Raw genomic sequence first — 27,575 nt, 5'->3', positions numbered from 1 at the left:
ACATATAGGTACATACATGCAGGAACAGGAGAACTCATAATGGGATATAGAGACACGGCAGATAAACCAATCAGTGCTTTTTGTCTGCCTTTACAGAGAAATTTATAAGAACTCTTCCTGAAATAACAAAGATCCAACGGTCCAATGACAGTTCGAAACTAAAGCTATTTGTTAAGAAAAAAAAAATCAGCACTAGAAAAATGAATGGGACTTCCAGCTGAAAAGTCCCTGGGGCCTGAAGATCTTCACCATAGTGGCACTGTCACTGGACTACTATCCACAGACCCAGGGATTGTCTGGAAATTTGGATTCTAATTCCACATTGACAGATGATGGAATCTGAATTCAACAAAAAGACAAAATTCTAAGTCTAATGACGATCATTGTCATAAAAACCCATCTGGTTTACTAATGTCCTTTGGTGGAGGAAAATCAGACATCTTTACCTAGGTGGGCATAGGTGACTCCAAAACCCTCTTCAACAAAAAATGCATGAGGGCATACCAGGATTAGCACCGGGCACTGAAATGGATGTGTCAACTGGACGAAGCTACAACACAGAACGTGTATGGCAAATAGCAGAATCAACAAAGTAATAGACAGGGATATGCAATCCTACAAGCAACCAATCAGATCTAAGCTCTGCAGTCCTGTCACATCCACTCATGAATGGTATTGGACAATTAAACAACTCGCTGGAAGACACAGCTCTGCAATATCTCCATCCTTAATGGTGTGTGGGCCCAGCACACTAGTATAAAAGACAGTATTTATGCATTTGCACCCATCTTCAGTCAGAATGCTGAGTGATGATCTATTTTGACCTTCACTTAGGAACTCCAGCATTGCAGTTGCCCGTCTTCAACCAATTCAATTTATCATACATGATGTCAAGAAATGGCTGTAAGTACTGGACACTGCAAAGGTAATTTAGCTGACAACATTCTGGCAACAGTACTGAAAACTTGTGCTCCAGAACATGCTGCACCCGTGGTCAAGCTGCTCCAATGCAGCTACAAGACTAGCATCAACCTGCCCAGGTATGTCATTTCCACATGTGCAACAAAATCAAAACCGCCCAACACCCCCTCACCCCACCCCAAGCTGCCATTAGTCTACTCACGATCAACAAAAAAAAACAATAGAAAGTGTCATGAAGGTATTAACTGGTACTTATTCAGCAATAATTTGTTCACTGCACTGAGTTTGGGCTCTGTCAGGTCTACTCAGCTCCAAATTTCATTGGTCCAAACATAGACAAAACAGCTAAATCCCAGTGGTGAGATGAAGTAAGAGTGACTGCATTTGACATCAAGACAGCAGTTGATTGGGTATGGTATTAAGGAGCCCTAGCAATATTGGAATCACTTTGAATTAGAGGAAAAATTCTACTTGTTGGAGCCTTAACTGGCACAAAGGAAGATGGTAGTGCTTGTTGGAAGTCAGTCAACTGAGTTCAGAATATCACTGCAGGAGTTCCTCAGGATAGTGTGCTCAGGCGTACGACAATCAGTTGCTTCATCAAATCACGCCCTCCATCATAAGATTAGAAGTGGGATATTTGCTGACAATTGTGCAACGTTCAACACTATTTACAATTCCACAAACATTGAAGCAGCTCGTGTTCACATGAAGCAAAACCTGAACATCCAGGCCTGGGTTGGTAACTGGCAAGTAACATTCATGCCACACAATGCCAGGTAATTAGGCAATTCAACCATCGCTCCTTGATGTTCAGTGGCATTACCATGACTGAATCCCTCATTATCAACACCCTGGGGGTTTTGTAGACCAGTGTTGGGCCAGCCAGATAAATACAGCCACAAGAGTTGATCAGAAATTGGGAATTTTGCTATGCATAAGTCACTTTCTGATCCACCAGTGCCTGTCTATTGTCTAACTGTCACAAATCAGAAGTGTGATGGAACACATTCCACCCAACTGAATGGATGCTGCTCTAACAACACTCAAGAAACTGAACACCATTCAGGACAAACTAGCCGACTTCATTACGATCGAATTCAACAACTTCCATATTCACTGCCTTTACTACCAATGAACACTGTCAGCTGTTTTCACATACTACAAGATAGAACAGAATCATAGAATCCCTATAGTGTGGAAGCAGGCCAGTTGGCCCATCAAGTCTGAAGAGTATCTCACCCAGACCCAAATCCCTACACAATCTCTGTAACCCTGTAATTCCCATGGCCAATCCACCTAACCTGCACACTTTTCGACTGTGGGAGGAAACCCATGCAGACACTGGGACAATATGTAAACTCCTGACAGACAGTTGCCCGAGGGTGGAATCGAACCTGGTTTCCTGGTGCTGTGATGCAGCAGTACTAGCCACAGAGCACCATACTGCCCCACTGAAGATGTACTTCAGTAACTCACAAAGGCTATTCTGAAGCATCTTCCAAACTTGTAGCCTCTATTATCTAGAAGGATAAGACTCATGCATGAAAACACTGCAAGTTCCCGTCTATCCATATATCATTCTAATTTGGAACTATATTGCTTTTCCTTCTCTGTTACTGGTACAAAATCCTGGAACGTCCTCTCTAACAGCACTGCCAACTGTATTCACACTCCAAGGACTCTGGCACTTCAAAAGTCAGCATTTATGGGCTATAAACGGTGGCCTGACCAACAATAGCATCATGCTATGAATGAGAAAAAAGGGAGGGTACAGAACCTTCAGAATTCTCTTTCCCTGAAGGCGGCAAAATCTCAGTTATTTAAGCTCTAAAACAGAGATTAATAGATTGGTAATTACCAATGACATCAGGGAGTATGGAGACTGCCTGGGGAGTACGGCATTGAGGTAGATGATCTGCTATGATGGTACAGCAGGCCCGAGGGGCTAAATGGCCTACTGCTGCTCTGAAGTTCCTACTTTGGTATCCTCGCGATTGTCCTGAGGACTGCAAGGTTAAAAGCATTGACAAGATAACTTGCCACTGATGTTCACCATGTGAATGAGAAATGAAAAATTGGAAAGTTAGAAACATTTCAGTAATGAACCTTTTTTACTCTCTTGGTAATGACAGCAGGAGTCAAAAAAAAAAACTTTGATCTGGGTCTAAAATACACCCAAAATAGATGTCAATTTGGAATGGTGACAGGAAGAAAAATAAGTAGGGCAGCATAACAAAGAGGTCACAGCTCTTGTTTCAGCAAAACTTTAAGCAAACTCTGAACAGTGAAAGTATATTATGAACTTCAAAGTGGTCTTCAGTGGTACTGTTTCAGGTAGAGTTTAATCAAAGCTTTGATAATTGTATAAGGATCATTTGCTGATTTGAGGAGAAAAAGTGTCTGTTTCACTAGCAATAAGATTGTGATCAGTACTGGAATCGAGACCTGCAATTAAACAAACTATACTATCTTTGAGACAATATTGCAGGATACTCTAGCCAAGGATAGATGCTTAGAAATCAAAAATAGGCACAACCTTGGACTGCAAAATATTCTTGTGACCAGGCAGAAAAGAAAGTTAATTTCCCTGCATCAAAATTTTAATCAGAGGGTATATATGGCATTTATTGACAACTCCCATAATTAATTTAAAAACACAATAAATTGTACACGTAATTGTAGTGTAAAATAAGTTAGCAAGGTTTTGCTAGTAGCTTACCATATTAGTTATTAAAACATTTCAAGGCAATGAAATTAAAATGATTGAATTAAGATTGCAAAGTTTTAGCTATCACAGTGGTAACATTTGGCAATGCAGGTTACAATGTATTGTTCACTTATTGTCACTACCTGCAATGTTAAAAGGCACATCAATAACACACAAATTAAATAAAGCACATGAAAACTATATGCTGACACTTCCAAAAGATACAAAAATTTAAAACTAATTACTGGCCTTACTCTCAGAGCAAGGTGCTGATGTAGTCTCAAATTTTGCAAGCTCTGACTTTTTCCACAACAACACACCAGTTAGCATGATCATAATATGTTTGAATCACTTGCAGATCTTCAATGTGCTTTTCTATGAGTTCAATAAGCTCCCCTTGTTTGAAAACATGATAGTATCTGAGGCAAGTACTGTTGTAATTAATCTGATCTTTTTTGCCTTTTGCCAATACGTGAGTCTCCAAAGGCCAATTACTTGAGTCAGTAGTCACATTTCTCTGCATTTGTGGATGCACGTTGTTGATGCTCTCAAAGGTAGAGTCATTTGTGGATTTATTTTCATTGGGACAGTTCAGAGACTCATTTTGGAACAAGGCCCGTGAAGTAAGATCAGGCAAGGAAACTTCAGAACAGCTACGTAAAATGCCAGAAGACTCCTGCATTTTAAATGATCCCATGCATGGATGTTCAAAGAATGAGGTGAGTGGATCTGAACCGTTGTAATGGTTAAGTGATCGTGACTTGGAAAGGACATCAAAGACATCTTCAGAACTCTGCCCATAGGAAAATACATTAGATTCAAATCTGGTCACATTGTCAGTTTTTCCTTGTTCAAAGGACTTATTATTTGTTTTAAATGAAGTAATATAATCCCAAAGCATTCGTACCTCTTTAGGGGATTTTGTTCTATTATTGCTGCTAAACTGGGGTGAAGAATTCAGTGATTGAGAAAATATCCACAGATTTAAAGATTTTGCAACCAATAACGTATTCTCCAGTACCAAAGAGGATACTTGGTTTCCTTTAATGTATTTCTTACACATATTGAATTCATTGTTAGGCAACCTATTTGAATTTAAAGGTTTGTCTTTGTGAAAAAATTCATTATTAATTTGTTGGAATGATGTACTTTGTTCATTTAGAATTTTGGACCTTGATGATTTTGATGGTGGTGGTGTAGGGTTCCACGGAATAAAAATATCTTGCTTTTCAAATTTACGTCGATTTTGTTCCATTGCCCATACGTAGATCATCATTTTCCCTCTCACTCGCAAAATCCTTGCCATTTCTTTTATTGCTTGAATACGACGTTGTTTTGTGGAAAAATGGTGTACCACTAAAATAGAAAGTAAAATTTTAAACACTTTACTATGATATGTATGGATGTATTGTACGTAATTGATGTGTATACACACATACATGCATGCCAAAACATGTATGTTAAATCAGTATATTTTCAAAGTCATGGTTAGCAAAAATACTTCACTATTTACATTGCAAAAATAACAATTAACACAAAAAATTTAAAATCAAATTTTTTCAATAAGCTTTCGAAATGGCAAAATGGCCAACGAACTGGCACAATAACAGGTCTAACTCAGTCAGCACTCTCAACATAACCAAAATTACTCAAACTTACTTGCAGACTGTTATGAATTCTTTCCTAACATTTCTCACTGGCTTTTTCCACTTGTGAGCCAAAGCCTCGATTATTTCTCTTCCTGAAGTTACTCCATCTTCCAGATCTATATTTTTGATTTTCATTGTTTAAAGCTTTTGCCCCTCAATGTCTCTTTGGATCTTTGGGCATGTACAATCTTTTATTCCTGTTTTTTGTTTTGCTTATGCTCACTCCCAAATACTACCAGCCGCAAGCCCGTACTTTCTCAAATTGTTGTTAGGGCCTGTCATTTTTCATGTATATTACCAAAGGTGAAGGATGTGTTCTGGTACATCAGTAAATTAATATGTACAAGACCAAAATAAATATTCAGAGACAACAGAAAGGTAACAGGATGAAGGGATCCAGAGGCAAGACACCCACAACAATGAAAAGTGTGGCAGTCTTCAGAATGAGAATGAGAAAAAAAATCATAGCAAGAAAAGGAGGCAAAAAGATAGCTGGTGACATACAGAAAAAAAATTAAAATTAGGAAACAGGAAACAGTTCAAAGCAGACTTGCATTGGATATCAAATACTCTGTATATGCCACATATATATTAATTTTGAAGTGAACTGATTTTGTTTTAAACAAATGCAGCAACTATCAGGTGCCAAAAAAGTCTCTCAAAACAGCAGAGATGAATAATTAATTGAGTTTAGGTGATATTGATCAAGGAGGAAATATTAGCCAAGACACCTTGACAACTCCTTGCTTCTCTTCAAACAATGACATTAAATTTATAACACCCATCTGAACCATTGAAACACCTAAATCTGCGATCTCTACCAGCTAGAATAAATTGGGCAGGAGATGCATGGGAACAGAACCACACGCAAGCACCCCTCGAAGAAATATACATCCTCATTTGGAATATTTTCACTGTCCATTCACTCATGCTGGGTCAAAATCCTGGAACTCCCTTTCTAACAATATTCAACGTACCTCTGCCACAAAGACTGCAATGGTTTAAGGAAGCTCACCACCATCTTCTCAAAGGCACTGAACAATAAATACAGCCAGTGAGATCCAGATCCCATGAATGAATCTCGAAAAAAGGAAAACTGTAAGTCTAACAACGCAGCTTGCCTTGAGAGCGCACTGAATTACTAGTCCAGTTTCTATGCAGAGGGAAGAGGTATGGTTAATCTTATCATCCATATAGCATACCACAAGTGAGAATTAATACCTATTATACTAGGTGCTGGATCATGCAGCTCTCATCACCACATCCTATCCAGAACTCTCAACCTGAATACAGTGCCTGGTAGGTGGTGAAAACAGTTTCAATTCTGAATTAGATTTAGAGTTGAGACTTGTAGATTTGCATTGCAAAGAACGGGTACGTGCGATTATTTAGATAACTCTCTCAAACAGCAGACAGGGCTGAATAGTTTCCTGTTCACTGTAAGATTGTTTGCTTATAAAACAACACACTTTCTGATTCATCATGAGGAACACCACAAGAGAAATAGTTTATCCACATACTGTTATGATCAATTTTTTTTTTGGGGGGGGGGGTGGTAGATGTGGAGGCAGTGTGCAACAATTTATTACTAGTCTCAATCCTCCACTGGTCATATTTAACCAGGCTGGTGATCTGACCAATCATCTAACTCTCAGACTGTGTCACGTGTTAAGAACAAATCTGTCAGGTTTTGACAGTCAATGACAAATACTGGTTTATTGCCAAAACAATATACTCAATCAAAACTGTAAAGACTATTGACAAAAAACATTTAGACAGTGCAAAGATAGATATGATTTATATTCTAACAATCCAAATGTGACGAGGCCTATATGAGTAACAGACGAGTATGAATTGAGCATCCCACATAGCACATCAAATAACAAATATTATCAGTGCTATGGATTTCTCAGTAATTCTCATCTCTACCCCCACCCCCAAAGATATTAGTGACATTGTGGATCATCATATCTTCACAATGGATTATAATTTTCACTTTTGACAACCTGTCCTTAAAACTCCCTCAACTATGAACTGTCTCAACAACTGCTCACATTCTTGTTGTCCACCTTCCTTTTTTGTGTCTAACTCTTCTGGATTCTTGAAAACTGCACTCTAGCACTCAAGTCATAAGCACAACTTCAGTGCTGCCCCTGGATTTTTTTCGAACTCTAATCTTGCTCAGTTGTACAAAGCACATCCTGCTATGGGCTTCCAATAGCACCGCCCACTCTCTGCTGCAGCAAGTTATTAACTGCATAATGCTTCTAATGAGCCCAAAAGCTTTGAGGACTTTTCTGGTTCCCTGACCAAAACACAAAGCTGCCTCCTATCTCCTAGAACTTTCTCCTGGTGCTAACAGCATCAAAATATCCAGCTACTCGGTGACTCACAGAGTTCCTAATTGCATGGATTCTGTTTGGTTCAGTTGCCTTTTCAGGAGTACAGCTTGACAGGTCTTTTCTGCATGGTGTTTATTTCTCTCTCTCACTCATCAAGTGAACCCCAGCAACACAGAGATATTCAACCTATCTAAGACATCTGAGCACTTCATCTAAACAGAACACATGGTTCAGTTATCTAGCAGCAGCACTGCCTATCATGGAGTTTCCACTTGTCTCTTTCTCCAACTGAGAGCCCAGGTCCCTGGCGATATGAGGCAACGGTGCTAACCAATGAGCCACCATGTCGCCCATATCTTCTCATCTTACATCCTATCACAGAACTTGCTTTTGTCCTTCTCTTTCTCCCCCTTGATCAAAACCTATTTCATTTCCAGCTTTTCTTTTGGAAAAAGTCCTCAATCAGAAATGTTAACTGTTTCTGTACATGTTGCCTGACCCGAGTATGTCCAGCATTTTCTGTTTTTATTTCAGATTTCCAGCCTCATCCATAATCTGCTTTTTGAGTCATAGCATTTAGCTTGGTTTACTTTGCACCACCAGTGGCTGGAGTGTGGTCTTTTTCAGCGGTAAATTAATAGATGCAACTGCAGTAAAATTTGTCATTGAATTTTGTTCCCGTATGTAATAGGTTTTTCTCAGATAGCATCTGTGTCATACCTGTCTATAAATCATACAATTAGATTGTGTTGAAAAATGTGAATTCCAAAATAAGAATGTATGAAATAAAGGTTAATTTGTTAACTCTGAATTAAGATGACTGAGTTACCCATTAATAATAAGACTGAAATGCTTCCTTTGCAATGGGGTTATGAATTAATGTTTAATCAGAATACTTGAGACAGGCTTTTATTTATAGAGCTCTACTTGCGTCTAGTTTACAATTAGATCACTAAGGTTCAAACATATTTGGAGATGCAACAGGAAACAAATGCTTTCCAAATTAGGATAATGAAGATATTGACTCTTAATTTTTAAAACATGTATTGAACATGAGTAATTTTACTTTCCAATTCTAAGCTCAGTGAATCATTAACATTGGAAGTTTATGCTTGTATGACGTGTAGGAGTCACTGGCAAGGTGCCATTAGCTGTTCACCTCTATTTGCCCTTGAACTGAGAGGCTTACTCAGTCATTTGAGGAATCTACCATGTTACTGTGGGTTTGGAATATAGGCCAGACCAGGACAGAACGGCAAATTTCCTTCGCTAAAGAATATTAGTGAACCAAATGGAGTGTTAAGACATAGACCAACTTTTAATGCATTTATTTTATGTGTGAACAAATGCAAAACCACACTATATATATTCAGGACTTAGTGCCATAGTGGTATTGTCACTGGACCAGCGATCCAGGAAAAGGCTCAAGGGCATGTCACCTGCTGCAATTTAAATTCAATTAATAAATCTGGAATATTGTCTGTAACCGTGACTATGACTACAATAACACTGATTGTAAAACCCAAGTGAACCCACTTGTTTCAGTCAGCTGCATACATGTTCACATTGCTTCTTCTCATGTTTTGTTTTCCTCTCAGTGCATCACCACTTTGTTGAGCCGTGTAAGACCAATTCTGCTGTCATTCAGCCTTTCTCATCATAGAATTATAGAATGCCTATAGTGCAGACACAGGCCATGCAGCACGTCAGCTCTGCACCGACCCTCTGAACAGCATCCCACCCAGACCACCTAGCCACCTTATCCCCATAACCCCGCTAATCCATGGATATGCCTGCACATCCCTGGACAAATTTAGCAAGGTTAATCCACCTAAACCGCACATCTTTGGACAAAAGAAAGAGAAATCTTCCATCCTTACCTTGTCTATCCTATAGGAGACTGTACAACCATAGCAGAGTATTGATTCTTAGCTGCTCTCTGAAATGGTTTAGTAAGCCACTTCAATTAAGGGCACTTAAGAGTCATACAGCATGGAAACAGACCTTCGGTTGAACTCGTCCATGTTAATCAGAATTCCAATCTGACCTATTCCCATTTGCCAGCATTTGGCCCATATCCCTCTAAAACTTTCTATTCACATACTCATCCAGATTCCTTTTAAATGTTAAAATTGTACCCACCTTCACCACGCCCTCTGGCAGCTTATTCCATACATGCAACACCCTCAGGTCCTGTTTTAAATCTTTCCCTTCTCACTGTAAACCTATGCCCTCTAGTTTTGGACTCCCCTACGCTGGGGGAAAAAACCTTTGGCATTTCACCCTATCCATATGCCTCATCATTTAATAAACCTCTATAAGGTCACCCCTCAGCCTTTGACACTGCAGGGAAAAAAGGCCCCATCCTATTCAGCCTCTCCTTATAACTCAAACCCTAGCAACATCCCTGGAAATCTTTTCTGACCCCTCTCAAGTTTAACAATATTATTCCTGCAGAAGGGCATCCAGAATTGAGTGCAGTATTCTAAAACTGGCCTCACCAATGTCCCGTACATCTGCAACCTGGTTTTCCAACTTCTATACTCAATGTTCTGACCAATGAAGGCAACTGTGCCAAACACCACCTTCCGCACCCTGTGACTACCTGTGACTCCACTTTCAAGGAACTATACACCTTAGTCTCTTTTTTATGGCAACTCTCCCCAGTACAGATGGGTTACAAATGCTAGCCTTGTCAGTGATGCCCACATGCCACGAAAGAATAAGAGAGTTTGGGTATTATATGGCATTGAAGACAGATAGAGAAAAAAATTACATTCTCACCTGCTATTGATAGAATGGCATCAAAACACTGATTCCGATAAGGTAAATGCAGGCTGTCACATACCATGGCTTCATAGCTCTGCTCCCTTGCTGATTCTACTAGGGGCAGACAATAGTCACAACCTACGTTGTAGGCCTGCTTGTTGATACAAAGGTACTTTCCATTTCCACATCCTAAGGAAAAAAAGTGTTGTGAAAAACGTAAGAGTATTTGTTTCATTAAAATATACCATGCAATACAAAACCAAAAATAATGAAGCACACTCCAAGATGAACACTACAATCATAAACTGATGGCTTATGAACTACTATTCTAACATATGGAGACATCAAGTGGAAGAAGGGTTTCAGATTGAAAAAGTTTTACGTTGAGCTACCAAAATTAATTCTAGTGACCAAAAGCTTCAGGGTAGAAGTTACAATCTTCATGGAAGATTGGGAGAAACCTGGTTTCTCAGGCTTTGCCGCTGATCATCTTCAGAAGTTCCAGTGGAAGCAAGCTCCTTAAGGAAGGAGTTTGTGCTGGCATACAATGTCATAAACAGCAATATTCCACTTCTCTTGTCAGGTTCGGCAATTTCATCAAACTATTTCTATGCACAGCATGTTTACATCATCATTTGACACCAGTTATCAAATAATGCTCATTGGCATTGGCCCTAAATCTAAACCAGGGCCTCTGGTAGATTTTGCCCTTACCTCCATTGAGACCTGTTTCTACAGAAAGGAATCAAAACTAGAACTTTTCTAGTGAGTACAATCCAGTACCATGTTTAGATTTTTGAGCGTTCCCACTCACTGAAATTGGCACAATGTCCAAACAATACCAGGGTGTTATTTAACACCCTGGAGAGGGGGCTTCAGGGAGGCAATGGCATAGTGGTAATGTTATTAGACTAGTGACTTAGAAACCCAGGCCAATGCTCTTGGGACATAGGTTCAAATCCCATCATGGCAGATCAAGAGATTTGAATTCAATAAGAAACAGAAAAAACTGGTCAAACAATGACCATGCATTCCACTGTTAATTGCTGTAAAAATCCATCTGGTTCACTATTGTCCTTTAGGGAAGCAACTCTGCCATCCTTACCTGGTCTGGCCTACATGTGGTTGACTTTCAAATGTCCTTGGGTAATTAGGTATGGACAATAAATGCTGGCCTAGCCAGCAATGTCCACATCCCATCAATTAATAAACAAACCGAGTAATAATGGTTTATCCACATGGTCCTACTAGTAGGCCATTTTAATCAAAACAAGGTCCGATGACATGCAAATAGGTGCATTGACTATTTTGAGATTCAACTGAGCAATCTCCACACAATGTTTGATGGATTTCCAACTGTAGAAAAGTCTAAAGGGAGGAGCAAGAGTTCACTCTGTTCTTCTTAACAACGATACCAGAAAACTGCAGAGAGGAAAAATCTATCTGAAGTGTGACACTTGTACTCACTCACTGGTACTGAGCCACATTTAGTGCATATTTAGATAACACTTTTATATTTTGAATTATTTAAGGCAGGGAGGTGAGGCGAAGGTTTGCGGGAGGGGTGGAAGGTACAGGAGTGGCAACAAAGAGGGAAAAAAACCTCCTTATTACTTATTTGTGTTAATTGTCTGACTTTTTCTCAGGGCAGGCACTTTTCCAGAAGTGGATTCAATTGTGCAAAATGGCACCTGACTGATTAGCCACTCTTAACATTTTCTAATCAACCTGTTCAGAGATGTCATTACATACCCCTGGAGCAGGTGGGACTTGAACTTAGGACTATTGGCTCAGAGGAAGGGTCACTACCACTACACCACAATGGCCCCTGGCCATTGTTTACCTGGGAGCCTAGACAGCAAATAGGCATTCAAAGCTAATTTCCCCACAAGAATACTTTCCAATAACAATGACTAGATACCAAGCCAGAGGGATAATCCTCGCTGGTCCCTCCCTACTCGAGTGCAGTAACATTGAGACCAATTGGAATATTCTAACACAAAAACACTGCAAAGACAGGAGTCAAACTTGAGCAATTCTGCTTTTTATTACTTCATATTACAGACCATCAGAAAAGTCCCTGAAAACCTAAAGAAAACCCTCTCCTTTAAAAACTTAGATCTTTTTCCATTTATTTCTAATGGTAAAGCTTTGCTGCAATTATCACCATTCTCATTCTAAACTATGGTCATGGAAGCTCACAACTCAACATGAGTGAACTTATCTTTCATGATTATCTCACATCAATATTGCTTTGGATACAAAACGACTTCAACAAAATGCTAAGAGACAATAATGACATTCTGAGACAGCAAGAACTGCAAATGTTGGAGTCAGAGATAACACAGTGTAGAGCAGGAGGAACACAGCAGGCCAGGCAGCATCAGAACAGCAGGAACGTTGATATTTCGGGTCGGGATTCAGAAATGGGGAGGGTGACAGGAGCTCAGACTTATAGAGAGGAGGGGTGGGGCTGGGGAAGGTACTTGGGTTGGTGATAGGTGAGTTCAGGTAGGGAGTGGTGGGGATTGGTCAGTGAGGTGGGAGGGGCAGATAGGTGGGAGAGAGAAGATGGACAGGTTGTGTCAGTTCAAGGAGGCAGGGATGAGAGGGTGTGTTGGAGGAGCAGCACCCATATTCCGCTTGTGAGCCTAAGCCCGATGGCCTAAACATGGATTTCACCAGTTTTAAAATCTCCCCACCCCTGGCCTCATCCCATGTCCAACCTTCCCTCTCATCTCCGCCTCCTTGACCTGACACAACCTGTCCATCTTCTCTCTCCCAGCTCACTGACCAATCTCCACCACTCTTTACCTGTACTCACCTATCACCATCCCACCTACCTTCCACAGCCCCACCCCTCCTCTCTCTATTTCCGAGCTCCCTTCCCCCTCCCCATTTCTGAAGAAGGGTCCTGACCCAAAACGTCAACTTTCCTGCTCCTCTGATGCTGCCTGGCCTGCTGTGTTATCTCTTAATAATGACATTCTACTTTCTAGGCTCCCAGGTAAACAATGGCCAGGGGCCATTGTGGTGTAGTGGTAGTGACCCTTTGACTGAAAATTTCAGGCTCGCCTTCCATGTGAATTGTCCATTGAATTCATGGACAAGCTAAATGAATGGTACATCACAATACTGCTCACAAGCAGCCTTCCTCCTATATGCAATACGTTTTGCAATATCACTACTGCATTAACAATGTAACAGAATTCTATGTTACTAATATACACACTTTTATGGCATCTTTCACAGAACAAAACAGATCAACACACTTTACTTAGGGAGTGAACGGGGTGTCAGTGATTCTGAGCAACAAGAGAATAATAAAAAAAGTTGGGGGAAGTGGTCAAAAACATAGTTTTTGAGAGGACTTTGAGTATTTTTTATAAGGTGGAATGAAACGTATTCAGGTTTGATCAAAGAATCCCAAGTGAAAGTACATGATAGTTGAACATTGTATTTTATTCATAAGATGTGGATGTCACTGGCTAGGCCAATGTTTATTATCCTTGCCAAATTGCCAATGAGGGTGGTGGTGATTGGTCTTGACCCGCTGCAGTTGATGTAGCAGAGGGAAACCCACAGTGCTGTTAGGTCGGGTGTTCTAGGATTCTGACTCAGCAATAATGAAGGAACAGTGATATACTTCCAAATCAGAATGATGTGTGGCTTGGAAAACAACTTGCAGGCAGTGGGTCCCATGTATCTATTGCTCTTGAAGGTGCTATTGAAGCAGCCTTGGTGAGCTGTTGCAGTACATCTTACAGATGGCACACACTGCTGATTCAGTGCACAAGATGGAGGGAGTGAGTGGTGAAGTTGTCAGATGATGTACCAATCAAGTCAGCTGCTTTGTCCTACATGGTATTGAGCTTCTTGAGTGTTGTTGGAACTGCACTCATCCAGGCAAGTGCAGAGTATTCCATCACATCTTGACTTTTGCTTCGTAGGTGGTGGACAGACTTTGAGAAGTCAATAATTTCTAACATAATTTCTAATCCCTAACCTACCCCTGAAGTGGAGATTCAACAACAGTAATGCACTGAGAACCAAGGGATAATGGTAGATTCTCTCTTGTTGGAGTTTGTCATTACCTAGGGCTTGAGTGGCATGAGTACTATTTGCTACTTATAAGTCCAAGCCTGAATGTTGTCCAGTTCTTGCTGCATTTGGGCACAGCTTGCTTCAGCATCTGAGTCATGAATAGTGCTGAACATTGTGTGAACATCCCCGCTTCTGACTTTATGATGGAGGTAGGTCATTGATAAATCAGCAGAAAGATTTTTGGGCCAAGGACACTTCCCTGAAGAGTTCCTGCAGAGATATCCAGGACCTGAAATGATTGACCCCCAACAACACCAACTGTCTTGCTTTATGTCAGATACGACTCCAACCAGTGCAGATTTTCCCATTGATTCCTGTGGACTTCAGTTTTGCTAGGCCTCCCTGATGCTACTTTAAGTCAAACGCGGTCTTGATGTCAAAGCTAGTCACTCTCACCTCAACTCTTCTATCCATGATTGAACCAAGCTCATAATGAAGCCTGGAGCAGAGTGCCCTGGGCAGAACCCAAACTGAGCATGACTTAGCAGGTCATTGCTAAGCAAGTGCTGCTTGATAGCACAGTAGATAATACTTTCCATCATTTTACTGATGACGCAGTAATTGGATTTGTCCTGCTTTGTCTGCACAGGACATACCTTGCAATAGCCCACATTGTTGGGTAGATCCCAGTGCTGTAGCTGTTTTGAACTTGGGAGAGAAATAATTCATAAATAATCAACTTCAAAAAGGTATCCTTCAAATAAAAATGTTGAAGGAGCACTGGAGTATTTGATTTTCCACTCCTCCAGAATTACTCTGGAATTCAACATTCATAGACTCAATACTACAGCAATTCAGCAGAGAGAAACAAAATCATAATTCCATTGAAAGGGAGTCTTTTATTTCCACTTCTTTAAACTTTTATCAATGAATAAGACAAATTATCGGATGTGGGAAAATGACAAGTCGAATGATGAAAACCTCAGGAATATGCTGAATCAGAATCTGTACCCTAGGGCAGATTATAAACTGCAGAGGTCAGCATGATTTATAGTTTACACAATGTGAAGCTTGGGAGCCTTGTAGGAAAAGCATTTGAGACATCAGGTGTTTTTTTTGGGGGGGCAGTACATGGCTTGGTAGGTGGAAACATTTGGGGGGAGTCAGGGGAAGAGGTATGTAGAGCCAGGGGAGCTGACTATTAATGCGTTCTTCCTGATTTAAAAGGGCTGAGCTTCTGGTGTAGGGTCTACATCTGCTAGGAGCTGTGCTAAATAAATTACGTTAAATAACTCGATAAGTACAGGGGAATCAGCCCAAGTTGATGGACTGAAAAGTCCTAGTGAACCCTTCCAGGTGAACTGCCATTTCTAGATTTGAGTACAAATCAGTTTCCGAGAGGTTGTGGTGCTGTTGCAGCCCTCATAGTGACAACCTTCTCAGGGCTCTCCAATATTGGGACCAGAAGATCCATCATTTGTTTTAAAAATCGAGGGGAGCTGAACAGGATAATTTCAATATTGAAGGTGTTGAGCTGAAGGTGTTGCAGTTATGTGACAACCATCCAAAAGAAGAAAATCTTTAATCACAGCAGACAGTTTTTACATTATTGCGTTATGGAAATAAGCAGAAGAGTTTGGTAATAAGATTTAAATCATTTTTAGCATCTAAATAAAACAGAAGCACCCTCTGACTAAAACATCTTATCACTCAAATAGATCAGCAAGCAAAAAACATACTAACCAACATCTGCAATGAGACTGCCAGGTTCTTGTTCCAAGAGGAACTGTCGTACTCGGGGCCAGGCCTTATAACGAGAGTCATTGAAATGAGGGGCGATCCTCTCATAGACATTATGAACATAGTCCTTTTCCAAACGACTTGCCTCTTTATCCATAGTGAAATCATGCATTCTGTCATGAAACTGTCTAAAGCTCTAAGGGGCTTAAGGGAAAAACAGCAAACAAGATATTAAAAAAAAACAGAAAAAAAAAATCAACATTGCAGTTAATAATTTTAGACTTGGTATTTGCACATAAAAATTCAGGATACACATTAAATGTCTGCAGTTTCTCATAACACTAATCTATATAAATATTTTTATAAGTTCTATTTGTCTTGTTTCTAGATACAGCCTTTACTAACTACATGCCCACATCCAACCTAAAAAGCCAATTTCTCTCCAGCCTTATCTCTACCATCATTTCTAACCTGGTGCCTACCATCAGCAGGATATTCAGCCTTCACTTGCATCCTGTTCAGGACTTGCTTACTCAAAACTGAGGCTAGCTTCAACCATCTGCTTGGCTTGCATTCTCCTCCTATACTCACATCTCACATCGCAGTTGACATCAATAATAAAAGGTACTTTCTGACAAACTTTGGCACCAAAGTCACATGATTGCAGGACATCCAAAACACTTTACAGCCAATGAAATACTTCTGAAATGTAGTCCCTGTTGTACTGAAGGAAACAAAGTGAATTTGTACACAGCAAGCTCCCATAAAATGCCATCAAATGAGGAATTCATAATATGATTTGAAGATGTTGTCTAAGGAATAAATATTGGCCAGGACACCAAGGATAATTTCCTTCTAAAGAGTGCCAAAGGATCTTCTACATTCACTTCAGGGGGCAGACTGGGCCTCAGCTTAATGTTTCACGTAAAAGAAAACAATAACAAAAACAGAATAGTGTTCTGATGCAGGGCCACTGGACTCGAAACAGTAACTGTTTTCTCCCCACAGATGCTGCCAGACCTGCTCAGTTTCTCCAGTAATTTCTGTTTTTATTTCAGATCTCCAGCATCTGCCCTTCATTTTTAATTAAAGAAAATGATAATTTCTCTAGGATTTCCTTTGAACTACAGTGAGAGATTGGAAGAACCACGTGGATATCTCCACCTTGTATTTTGGCAACAGTGATAGAATACTTTCAGAAGCTCTTTTAAGCTGAAGTACAATGTATTGCAAAGATCCTGGATTATTTAGTCTTATAAAGGAAGGTTTCTTTGAAAAGCGGCATAATCATAAGGTCACCAGAAATCATAATTAACCTAATCATATAAGGGGCGCATAACTGCTACGGTAATACGTTCAACCGAAACAATGACCTTTACAAAATGAAACTCATTTTATAAAGGTCAAATGTAAATAGTGCAAAAATAATTAAAACAGATCTAAGTCTGCATTTGTGAAATTAAGTATAAACAGTTCTGAAGGGCAATTAGGCAAGTTTTTCCTTTATTCTTTCAAGGGATATGGGCATCTCTGTCCAAGCTAATATTTGTTGCTCAACCCCAATGACTCTTGAGAAGGTAGTGATCTATTTCAATGGCTCCAATCCATCTTGTGCGGTTATACTTACTGTACTGTTGGGAAGGGAGTTCCAGGATTTGAATTCGGTGACAGTGAAGGAATGGTGATATAGTTCCAAGTCAGAATTTTTTTTTCCCTTGATAGAAACATGAAGGTGGCGGTGTTCAGTATCTGCTGCCCATGACTTTCTAGGTGGAAGAGCTCACAGGTTTGGAAGGTCCTGTCAAAGGAGTCACGGCTAATTGCTGTAGTCATCTTGTAGACAGCACACATTATTGCATTGGCGACTTGATGGTGAAGGAAGTGAACAATGAAGGTGGTGGATAGAATGCCTATCAAGCAGATTACTTTGTGCTGGATTGTGTTTAGCTTCTTGAAGAAATCACACTCATGTCAGCAAGTAAATCCATCATACTTACACCAATGCCTTCAGGTTGGTGGACAAGCTTTGGGGAGTCAGGTTATGGATTATATACCACAGATTTCCCAGTTGGCATTTTTTTTAGCCACAGTATATATATATGACTAGTGAAGTTAACTTCTGATAACCCTCAGGTGTTGAAAGCAACTGTAATGCCACTGAATCTCAGCATCTGAGGACAGAAAATAAGTCAATGTTTTGAGTTCAGTGACCCTTTGAAAGTTGTTCAGGTCTTGGCATAAATGGACACAAGCTGCTTCAGTATTTGATTCATCGCATATGATCCTGAACACTGTGCATTCATTGTGAATATCCCAGATTTTGAGCTTATAATGGAGGGAAGGTCATTAATTAAGCAGCTAAAGATTATTCGGCCAAGGGTGATACCGTAGAAACACAGGTCAATCAACCCTGTGAGCCTGCTCTGCTATTCAATATGATCAAGGCTGATCCTCTATCTCAATGCCTATTTCCTGCTTTCTCCCCATACCTCTCTTGCCTTCAAAATCAAAAAACATACCTCTCTCTTGAATATATTCAATGTCTTGGCCTCCAAAGCCTCCTGTGGTACAGAGTTCAGTGAAGAAATATTTTCTCATCTCATTCGTAAATGGTCTATCCTACCCCATATCCTGAGACAATGTCTTCTGGTTCTAGATTCCCAAGCAGAGTAAACATCCTCCCAGCATATAGGCTGTAAGAATTTTACACATATAATATCCTCGCTCATCCTTCTAAACTCTAGTGAATACAGGCCCAATCAAACCTCTCTCTCTTTGTAGGTCAGTTCTGCTATCCCCAGTACCACCCCAGCAAACATTCACTGCTCTCCCTCTATGGCAAGTATATCCTTTCTTAGGTAGGGAGACGAAAATTGCACATAATACTCCAGGTGTGGTACCACCAGTTCCCTGTGTAACTGCAGTAAGACATTCCCACTTCTGAATTCAGATCCTCTTCCAATCACCAATGATAAAAGACACTCAGATTCCTTTGTACATCCACATTTCTCAATATATCACCATTTAAGTAACATTCTTCCTTTCCGTTTTTCATACTGAAGTGCATAACTTCACATTTAGCAACATTATACTTCATCTGCCATGTGTGTGTCCACTGAACTTGTCTAAATCACCTTGAAGCCTCCTTGCATCATTATCGCAACTGACATTCCCAACCAGTTTTGTACCATCTGCAAACTTAGAAAAGTGGTATTTTTGGTTCCCTCAGGCAGGTCATTTACATATATGATGAAAAGCTGGGGCCCAAGCACTGATCCTTGCAGTACCACACTAGTTACTGCCTGCCTTGAAAACTTTGAAAAAGACTAATTTATTTCCACACTCTGTTTCTGCTCTGTCAAACTTCTCTCAGTCCATAACAATATATTACCCCCTCTCCAATGTGCTTTAACCTCCTATGAGTACCTTATTGAAAACCTTCTGGAAATCTAAATACACTGCATCCACTGGTTCTCTCTGATCTATCCTATTAGTTATATCCTGAAAAAACTCTAGTAGACTTGTTAGGCATCTTTTGTCTTTCATAAACCCATTCTGGCTTTGTCCAATCGCATTAACACTTTCCAACGTTCTATCATCACAAAGAAGAACTGAATACCTCTGCGATAATGTCCTGGGCCAGATAGGATTGACCTCCAATAACCATTTTCCTTCACGCCAGGTAGACTTCAAACATGCAGGAGAGTTCTCAGTCTTAGTCGTTTCCTCTTCGCTCTGCCACCTCCCCACTAGCCCCATTTCTCACAACAACTGATACCCTTTCACCAACTGTACTTTAGCCAATGTTTCCTTCCTCTTCCTAACTGAGTGCTCTCCTATTTCTAGTTTCCTGTCCACGTTGTCCAATCTGAATGTTACAGTTTCTCTTTCCGCAGCTATGGCCCTAGTCCCAAGTTTCCCATCCCTTGCTATTGAAGACTCATCCAAGCCTCTGTTACCTTAGACTTGGCTGTTCCAATGCTCCTCGAGCTAGTCTACCATCCTCTACAAACATATCCAAGAATCTGCGCCTTATATTGTACCTCACTTCCCCACACCTCCACCAAACTTATGGGGAGTCAATGGCCTAATGGTATTATCACTGAACTGTTAATCCAGAGATCCAGGTAGTGTTATGGATATCAGGTTAAAATCCTGCCATGGCAGATGTGGGAATATGAATTCAATATTAAAAAAAAATCAGACAATAACAGTCTAATGATGACCATGAATCTATTGCCGATTATCGGAAAAACCCATCTGGCTCACTAATGTCCTTTAGGGAAGGAAACTGCCATCCTTACCTGATCTGGCCTACACGTGATTCTGAATCCATAGGAATGTAGTTGACTCTTAACTACCTTCTAGGTAATTAGGGATGGGCAATAAATGCTGGCCTAGCCAGCAACGCCCTCATCCCATGAATGAATTTAAAAAACTGATTTAGGTATTTTTGTTTATAATGCTTCCCATTGGCAGCCTTGGCTCTATGTTCTAAAAAAAATTGTTTTTGTTCTTTTTCTGTCCCTTCGGTCTGTGTAGTAAAATTTCCAGAGAGAGATTTCTCTCTTCTTCACAACAATCCTCCTCCCTGCTCTCCTCTCCTTCAAACAAGACGGAACAATTACAATAATGAGCAACTGCTGGGTTAAGTGCTCCCATCAAGCTAGTTAATTAATTTCATGGATCATTAAAAAAAATCAAATACCATGCTGGATTTTATTCCATTTTTTTAGTGATTGCATTGTTAGGCTTGACACACTGCAGTATTTTATCTTCTGTGTTAGTAATTTCACATTTTGAACCTTCTGCACACAACACAAAATGACTGAATTCCAACACCGCAGGATAGCATCTGTAAATAGAATGATTGTGAAGCTGTGAAATTTTCCCAGATTTATCATGTAATAATGCAGGTGTTTGTTTCTGAAAATTAAGACTTAATGATTTTAAACTGTAACTCATCTTTTACATGAAGATTTCCATAATTTACACACAAAAACCCTCAATTCTAAATACTACTTGAAGAGGAGTAATTTTACATGCAACTTTAAACTCTGGCTAACCATGCGACACATTCAGGTCACCTTATTTGACTGTAAAATCAGATCATGTAAATTAGAATGCTGTGTAGAATGTCTTTTACTTATGCATCACCCTTCTTTTATGTAGAAATACAGATCACATCCTAACAGTGCCAACTGACAGTTCTGAAAAAGGGCTTTACCGAAACTACGAGCCTGTTATTTCTCTTTGTATATATTTACTGTGTACTCTGAATATTTTCAACATTAATAGATGATTTCAAATTTCTTGTGTTCCTACTTGAGAAAATACGCTATTTTATAGAATTGATTTTTTTTTGTTCACTCATGGAACATGTGCATTGCTGGCCAGACCAGCATTTATTGTCCATCTCTGATTGTCCTGTTGGTGGCAGTGGTGAGCTGCCTTCTTGAATTGCTGCAGTTCATTTGCTATAGATACACCCACAATGCCGTTACGAAGAGAACTCCATGATTTTGACCCAGAGACAATGAAAGAACCAGCGGCGATATATTTCCAAGTCAGGATGGATGCTACATTCTTTACAAAATTCTCCTTTCAACTGACCCCAGATAGGATTAAAAGTGTTCCATAACAGCGATGACAATTTCACAAGGCTTAAAAAACCTTACTATAGACTTAGATAAGGTCTAGGCCTGAAACATCAGCTTTCCTGCTCCTCTGATGCTGCTTGACCTGCTGTGTTCATCCAGCTCTACACCTTGTTATTTCAGATTTTCCAGCATCTGCAGTTCCTACTATCTCTTACTATAGACTAGTTTAGATCAGTAATTCAAGCAAAAACACCAGGCTGTATGTTCAGCAATTTAGCGAAGAGATGTTAAGCCAATCACAGACCAGGTCCTGGAGAGCATGCTGGAAAATGCAAGTGTAAATTCGGGTGAGATGTAGGTAGGGTTGGTATGTCCATCGCCTTACTGCTGCTGCCATTTTACCAGTTCCAGGGAAAGTGTTGGACAGCTCTCGCACCCTTAGATGAATTCAGGTCCTTAAGTTGCCAAACAAGGGCCATCTGGGGGCCTCTTCTGCCACTTTCATTATTTTACCAATGGCAGGTGGACACCACACAATGAGGAGATCATCAGTCTGATAAGCAATGGAAAGCTTTCTTTCTACTATTACACCACAAACAACAGAGACAATCCAAAATACTCTGTTATTGGTTATACTCTACTCCGATATACATTTAAATGGAACTCTTCAATTGTCAAATTTATATTATGTCTTTAATGACATCTGACCAAGTGTGGCATCAAGGAGCCCTGACAAAACTGGGAATCAGGAGGAAAATTTGACTAATTGGAGTCATACTAGATAGTTGTGGTTGCTGGAGATCAGTCATCTCAGCTCCAGGACATCTCTACTGGGGTTCCTCATAGGAGTGTCCTCAGTCCAACCATCTTCAGCTGCTTCAACAACTTGCCCTCCATCATACGGTCAGAAGTGGAGATGTTCACTGATGGTTGCACAAAGTTCAGCACCATTCATGCCACTTAGACACCGAAGCTATCCATGTCCAAATACAGCAAGATCTGGGCAATATCCAGATTTAGACTGGCAAATAACATTCATGCCATACAAGTGCCAGACAATGACCATCTCCAATAAGAGACAATCTCACTGCCATCCCTTTACATACAATGGTGTTACCATCACTGGATCCCCCACTACCAACTTCGTGGGGGCTAATATTGGCAAGAAACTGGACTGGGGACTAGCCATATAAATATCGTGGCTACAAAAGCAGGTCAAAGGCTGGGTAACTCCCCTCCTGGCTCCCCAAAACCTGACAACCATCTGCCAGGCACAATTTAGGAGTTTAATGGAATTATGCCCTATTGCCTGGATTAGCACAGCTCCAAAATACTCAAAGCTTAACAACTTCCAGGATAATGCAGTCTGCCTGACTGGCACCATACCCAAAAACATTCACTATCTCCACCACTGACAATGATCAGCAGCAGTGTGTAACATATGCAAGACACACTACTGAAATTCACCAAATCTCTTCAATACCTTCCAAACCCAAGACCATTAACGCCTCGAAGGCTAAAAGCAGAAAATACTTGGGTACATCACAACCTCCAAGCTCCACTCCATGCCAGTTACCATCCTGACTTGGAAATATATTGTCATTCCTTCAAGATTGCTGGATCAAAACTGTAGAATTCTCTCCCTAATGGCACTGTGGGTGCATCTACAGCAAATGGATTGCAGCAATTTGAGACAGTAGCTCCCCACCACCTTCTCAAGAGTATTGTGGGATTGACAATTAATGCTTGCCCAGCCAGTTAACCCACCTGCCGTGACTGAATTTTGGAAAAAGGCTGCTCTTGGAGGGTCTGCAGAAGGAGCAACAGCCTCTTGCAGATGTCACGAATAGGATCTCGACTCCAGTTCTGCAAATCAAGTCTGTACAATAACAAAACTTACTTATATGGAGTTTTTAATTTAAAAAAACCCAAGACACCTCACAGGGAATTACAGAACAAAGTGTGACACCAAGTCACACATGGTGATATCAAGAAGAATGGCCAAAAGCCTGGCCAAAGACTTAGCCTCTAAGAAGCATCTTAAAAAGCAAGTATAAGAGGAAGAAGTGCAAAGATTTGGGTATGCAACTCCAGAACACAAGAACTAGTAAAGTTGCCATTGATGAAGTTATTAAAATTGGGAAAGCTTAGGAATACAGAATTGGAGGAGTAAAGACATCTCAGTAGGATATGGAGGTAGAGACAGCATTGTTACTGGTTGTTCAAATTCTGTTTCAAAATAACAATTCGTTCTTTTGCCACACCACAGTATCCATATCCCAGCCCTGTAAGACCATTTACAAATGCACACCGTACATTTCAAAGACTTTGTAACTTTTTAAATGTTATACAATATTACATGTAGTCATTCTTTCCTCAGTCTAATTATTCATACTGTTGCATTACTTGATGGTGTACAATGCATTTTCCAAATTAACTAAATCCAACAGAAATGCTATGGTAGACTTGCACAACAATTACATAATTGGAGGGAAACACTCTAGATAGGCCCTGACCAATAAAAGAACAATAAGGTTCGTACTTCAGTATAAGTTCAGGTCATAACACAGACATTACACTATACAAATATCAGTGCAATGTCCATATTAAATATGCAGTACAACTGCACATTGCTCATGTCATAAAGATCAAATTGGTTAATGGCCTGAAAATGACTTAAGATTTGTGGCTAAACTTAATAGGAGCTTTCCACTGAATGGTCAAACTGGGTTCCAATGACCCTGATTGTAGTCTTGGCAGATGAAGCATATGGGCTGATGGTCCACTGTTTTATCAGGTCATTAGTAGAACTGGCACTTCCAGGTCAGCCCCACAAGAACAAGTTGCTACTGGCCTTAGGTGCAGACCTTAGCTTTGTCTGTCTCGAAGATCACCACATGGGCCCACATTCCTGATAGTCAGTTTGGCTTCCAGGGAGCTTAGTTGGTTTATCCATCAAAATGACAGACACCAACCACAAGGATTGGGCAGTCAACTGACTCCTATCACCAATCAACCAATTGATAACTAAAGTCTATCCTAATATACGACTCAAAAACATATAACTGTTTCATATCAATGCTGAACATGTATATTGACATGTAATGGATTAGACACATTTCACTAGCTACTGCAGAACTATTAAACATTCTGAAACCCACTGTTAAACAATTCTTTGTGGGGGAAGTGCAACTGCATAATCTTTGGAAGTGTCTTGCCCTGTTGCCAAAGCTTTAATGCCAATACAATCACGACAATACATAAATGTCAACAAAGCCTTTTTCAAAATAACATAAAAGGTTACCAGATTCTACTAGCAACAATACATTTGTGGAGAATGTGGCACTCCATGCAAAAAAAAAAAGAGCTGTGTGTGATCTTATGACATTTACTATCTTCGTTGGCAGGGAGTCACTGTTCCTGCAAATGTTGGCGAACAACAAAAATATCAGCAAGATTTTATTGAAAGCATCTTTCAGGTTTAGAGACAATGGGTAGAATCTTCTACATCTCTTTTTGTGAGCCCAAAGGCAGGATATTCAAATAGGTGGGATGGTGGTGTACCAGATGTCTGTTGTCTTCCTACATCCAGTAGAATTAAGTCAGAGGCAGGAAGGCTCCTGACACAACCTATTTGTAGTTTGGGCTGCTCCTCAATCCGGAGATCCTGGAACCTGTCATTCCAGCAGCAGCCACGGCTCCAGTGATGCTGCTGGCCTCTGTTTGGTTGGCAGGCCATGGTAGGTTGGTCTTCCACTCTGGGGTGCTAATTCCAGTGAAAATACCCAGTGCTAGGTTTGCAAGTGCCCTAGTGGCTCATAGTTTGGCTCACTTTCCTGCAAAGAGGCATAACCATTCTCTTGCTGGTTTTCCAGTCAGCAGGTGAGACCCTGACTCCAATAAGATCTCACCAGCACTTTTCTTCTCTCTCTACATAATGTATTTTTCACATTCACTCAGAAATTCAAAGAAAAGATGTGCGTATAGAAATCAAGGAGAAGAACTATGATATTATTAAAGAAATTTGCTTAGACAGAGAGGAGGTTCTGAATCGTTTGGCTAGTTTTAAAGTAGATAAATCTCCAAGGTTGGATTAAATCTATTTCAGGCTGTTGACAGAGGCAAGAGGAAATAGCAGGGGTGCTGGCATTAATTTTCAATTCCTCTCTGGCCACAGGGGAGGTGCTAGAGGACTGGAGAACAGCCAATGTGGTACCATAATTAAAGATGGGAGCAAGGGATAAACTAGGAAGCTACAGGCCAGTTACACTAATCTCAGTAGTGGGGAAATGTTTGGAAATAATTCTGAAGAACAGAATTAATCTTCAATTGGGCAGGAAGGGATTAATCAAGAATAGTCAGCATAGTTTTGTTAAAGAGAGGGCATGTCTGATCAACAATTGATTTTTTCAAAGAGGTGACCAGGTGTGTAGATAAGGGATGATGCATGTGACGTAGTCTACTTAGACTTCAGCAAGGCTTTGGATAAGGTCCTTCACGGGAGGCTGATAGTGAAAATAAGAGTCCATGGGATCCAAGGAAATTTGGCAAATTGGATCCAGAATTGACTGAGTAGCAGGGTGATGGTTGAGAGGTGCTTTCATGACTAGAAGCCAGTGGGGTTCTGCAAGTATTAGGGCTGTTTGTGGTATATATGATTATTTAGACATTAATGTGCGAGGGTTGATTAGTGTGTTCACAGATCATACAAAAATTGGTGGAGTGGCAAACAATGAAGAGGATAGCCTTAAATTGCAGGAGGATATAAATGACCTGATTAGTGGCAAATGGAATTCAATCTGGAAAAGTGAGATGTGATGCACTTGGGTAGGATAAACAAGGCAAGGGAAAACATCTTAAAACAGTTGCACCCTAGGAAACACTGTGGATCAGAGGGACCCAAGTGTGCATGTCCACTGATCCCTTAAGGTAGCAGGGCAGGAAGATTAAAAAAAAGGCATATGGAATATTTGCCTTAATTATATCAGGCATAAAGTTTAAGAGTAGAAAGGTTATGCTGGAACTGTATAAAATGCGGTTAGGCCACAGCTAGAGTATTATGTACAGTCCTGGAATCCACATTATAGGGGGACACATTGCACTGGACAGGGTGCAAAGGAGATTTACGAAGATGAAGCCTGGGCTATTGATGAAGAGAGATTGGACAGATTGGAGTTATTTTCCTTGGAGTAGAGGAAACTGAGGTGGGCGGTACATGATTGAGAAAAATAAAATTATGGTAGGCATAGGTAGGGGAGACAAAAAGGAACTTTTCCCCTTGCCAGAGGGATCAATGTCCAGGGGCACAGATTATGGTAAGGGCCAAGATGTCTGCACAGGATGTGAGAAAGTATAATGTTTTCGCCTGGAGGGTGGAGGAGATCTGGAACTCACTGCTTGTAAGGGTGATAGAGAAGTCCTCATTTAACAAGTATTTAGATGTGCACTTGTGATGCAAAGTCATACAAAGCCATGGGCCACCTTCTATAAAATGTAACTAGAATAGTTAGGTGCTGATTTTGATTAGCTCAAACTTGATGTGCCAAGGGGGTTTGGTTTGGGCTATGGATCTCTATAACTCTGAAACTAAAGCAGACTGTGGTAACATGGTAAACCCTGGTGCAGACTCAAGTTCCTCCTGGACATGCCCTAAGGCTTCACTCTTGTTATAACAGAAGCACGCATCATTATTATCAGCAGAGTATCTATCTGTTGCTGTCTCCCATAACAACAACTGTAACTCTCTCCATCCAGTTTCTCGACAATTGATTTATTGAGAGTTAATGGCCCTAAAATTTGG

General features: G+C 40.4%; 1 protein-coding gene across 1 annotated transcript in view; it reads right to left on the bottom strand.

Annotated features, from left to right (window-relative positions):
* Positions 1-3,247: 3,247 nt before the first annotated feature.
* The window catches only part of trmt9b (tRNA methyltransferase 9B), a 37,978-nt gene continuing 13,650 nt past the window's right edge, over positions 3,248-27,575 (bottom strand). Inside the window, exons 2-4 of the mRNA XM_048598141.1 lie at positions 16,179-16,379; positions 10,407-10,580; positions 3,248-4,987 (exon numbers count right to left, since the gene is read on the bottom strand). Of these exons, the coding sequence (XP_048454098.1) occupies positions 3,912-4,987; positions 10,407-10,580; positions 16,179-16,347 (1,419 nt within the window). The 5' untranslated portion in view covers positions 16,348-16,379 and the 3' untranslated portion in view covers positions 3,248-3,911. The remainder of the gene's footprint in view (positions 4,988-10,406; positions 10,581-16,178; positions 16,380-27,575) is intronic.

The sequence above is a fragment of the Rhincodon typus genome, chromosome 6 (genome assembly GCF_021869965.1).
Source record: "Rhincodon typus isolate 14 chromosome 6, sRhiTyp1.1, whole genome shotgun sequence".
Classification (NCBI taxonomy): Eukaryota; Metazoa; Chordata; class Chondrichthyes; order Orectolobiformes; family Rhincodontidae; genus Rhincodon; species Rhincodon typus.
This window is presented reverse-complemented; position numbering and strand designations above follow the sequence as displayed.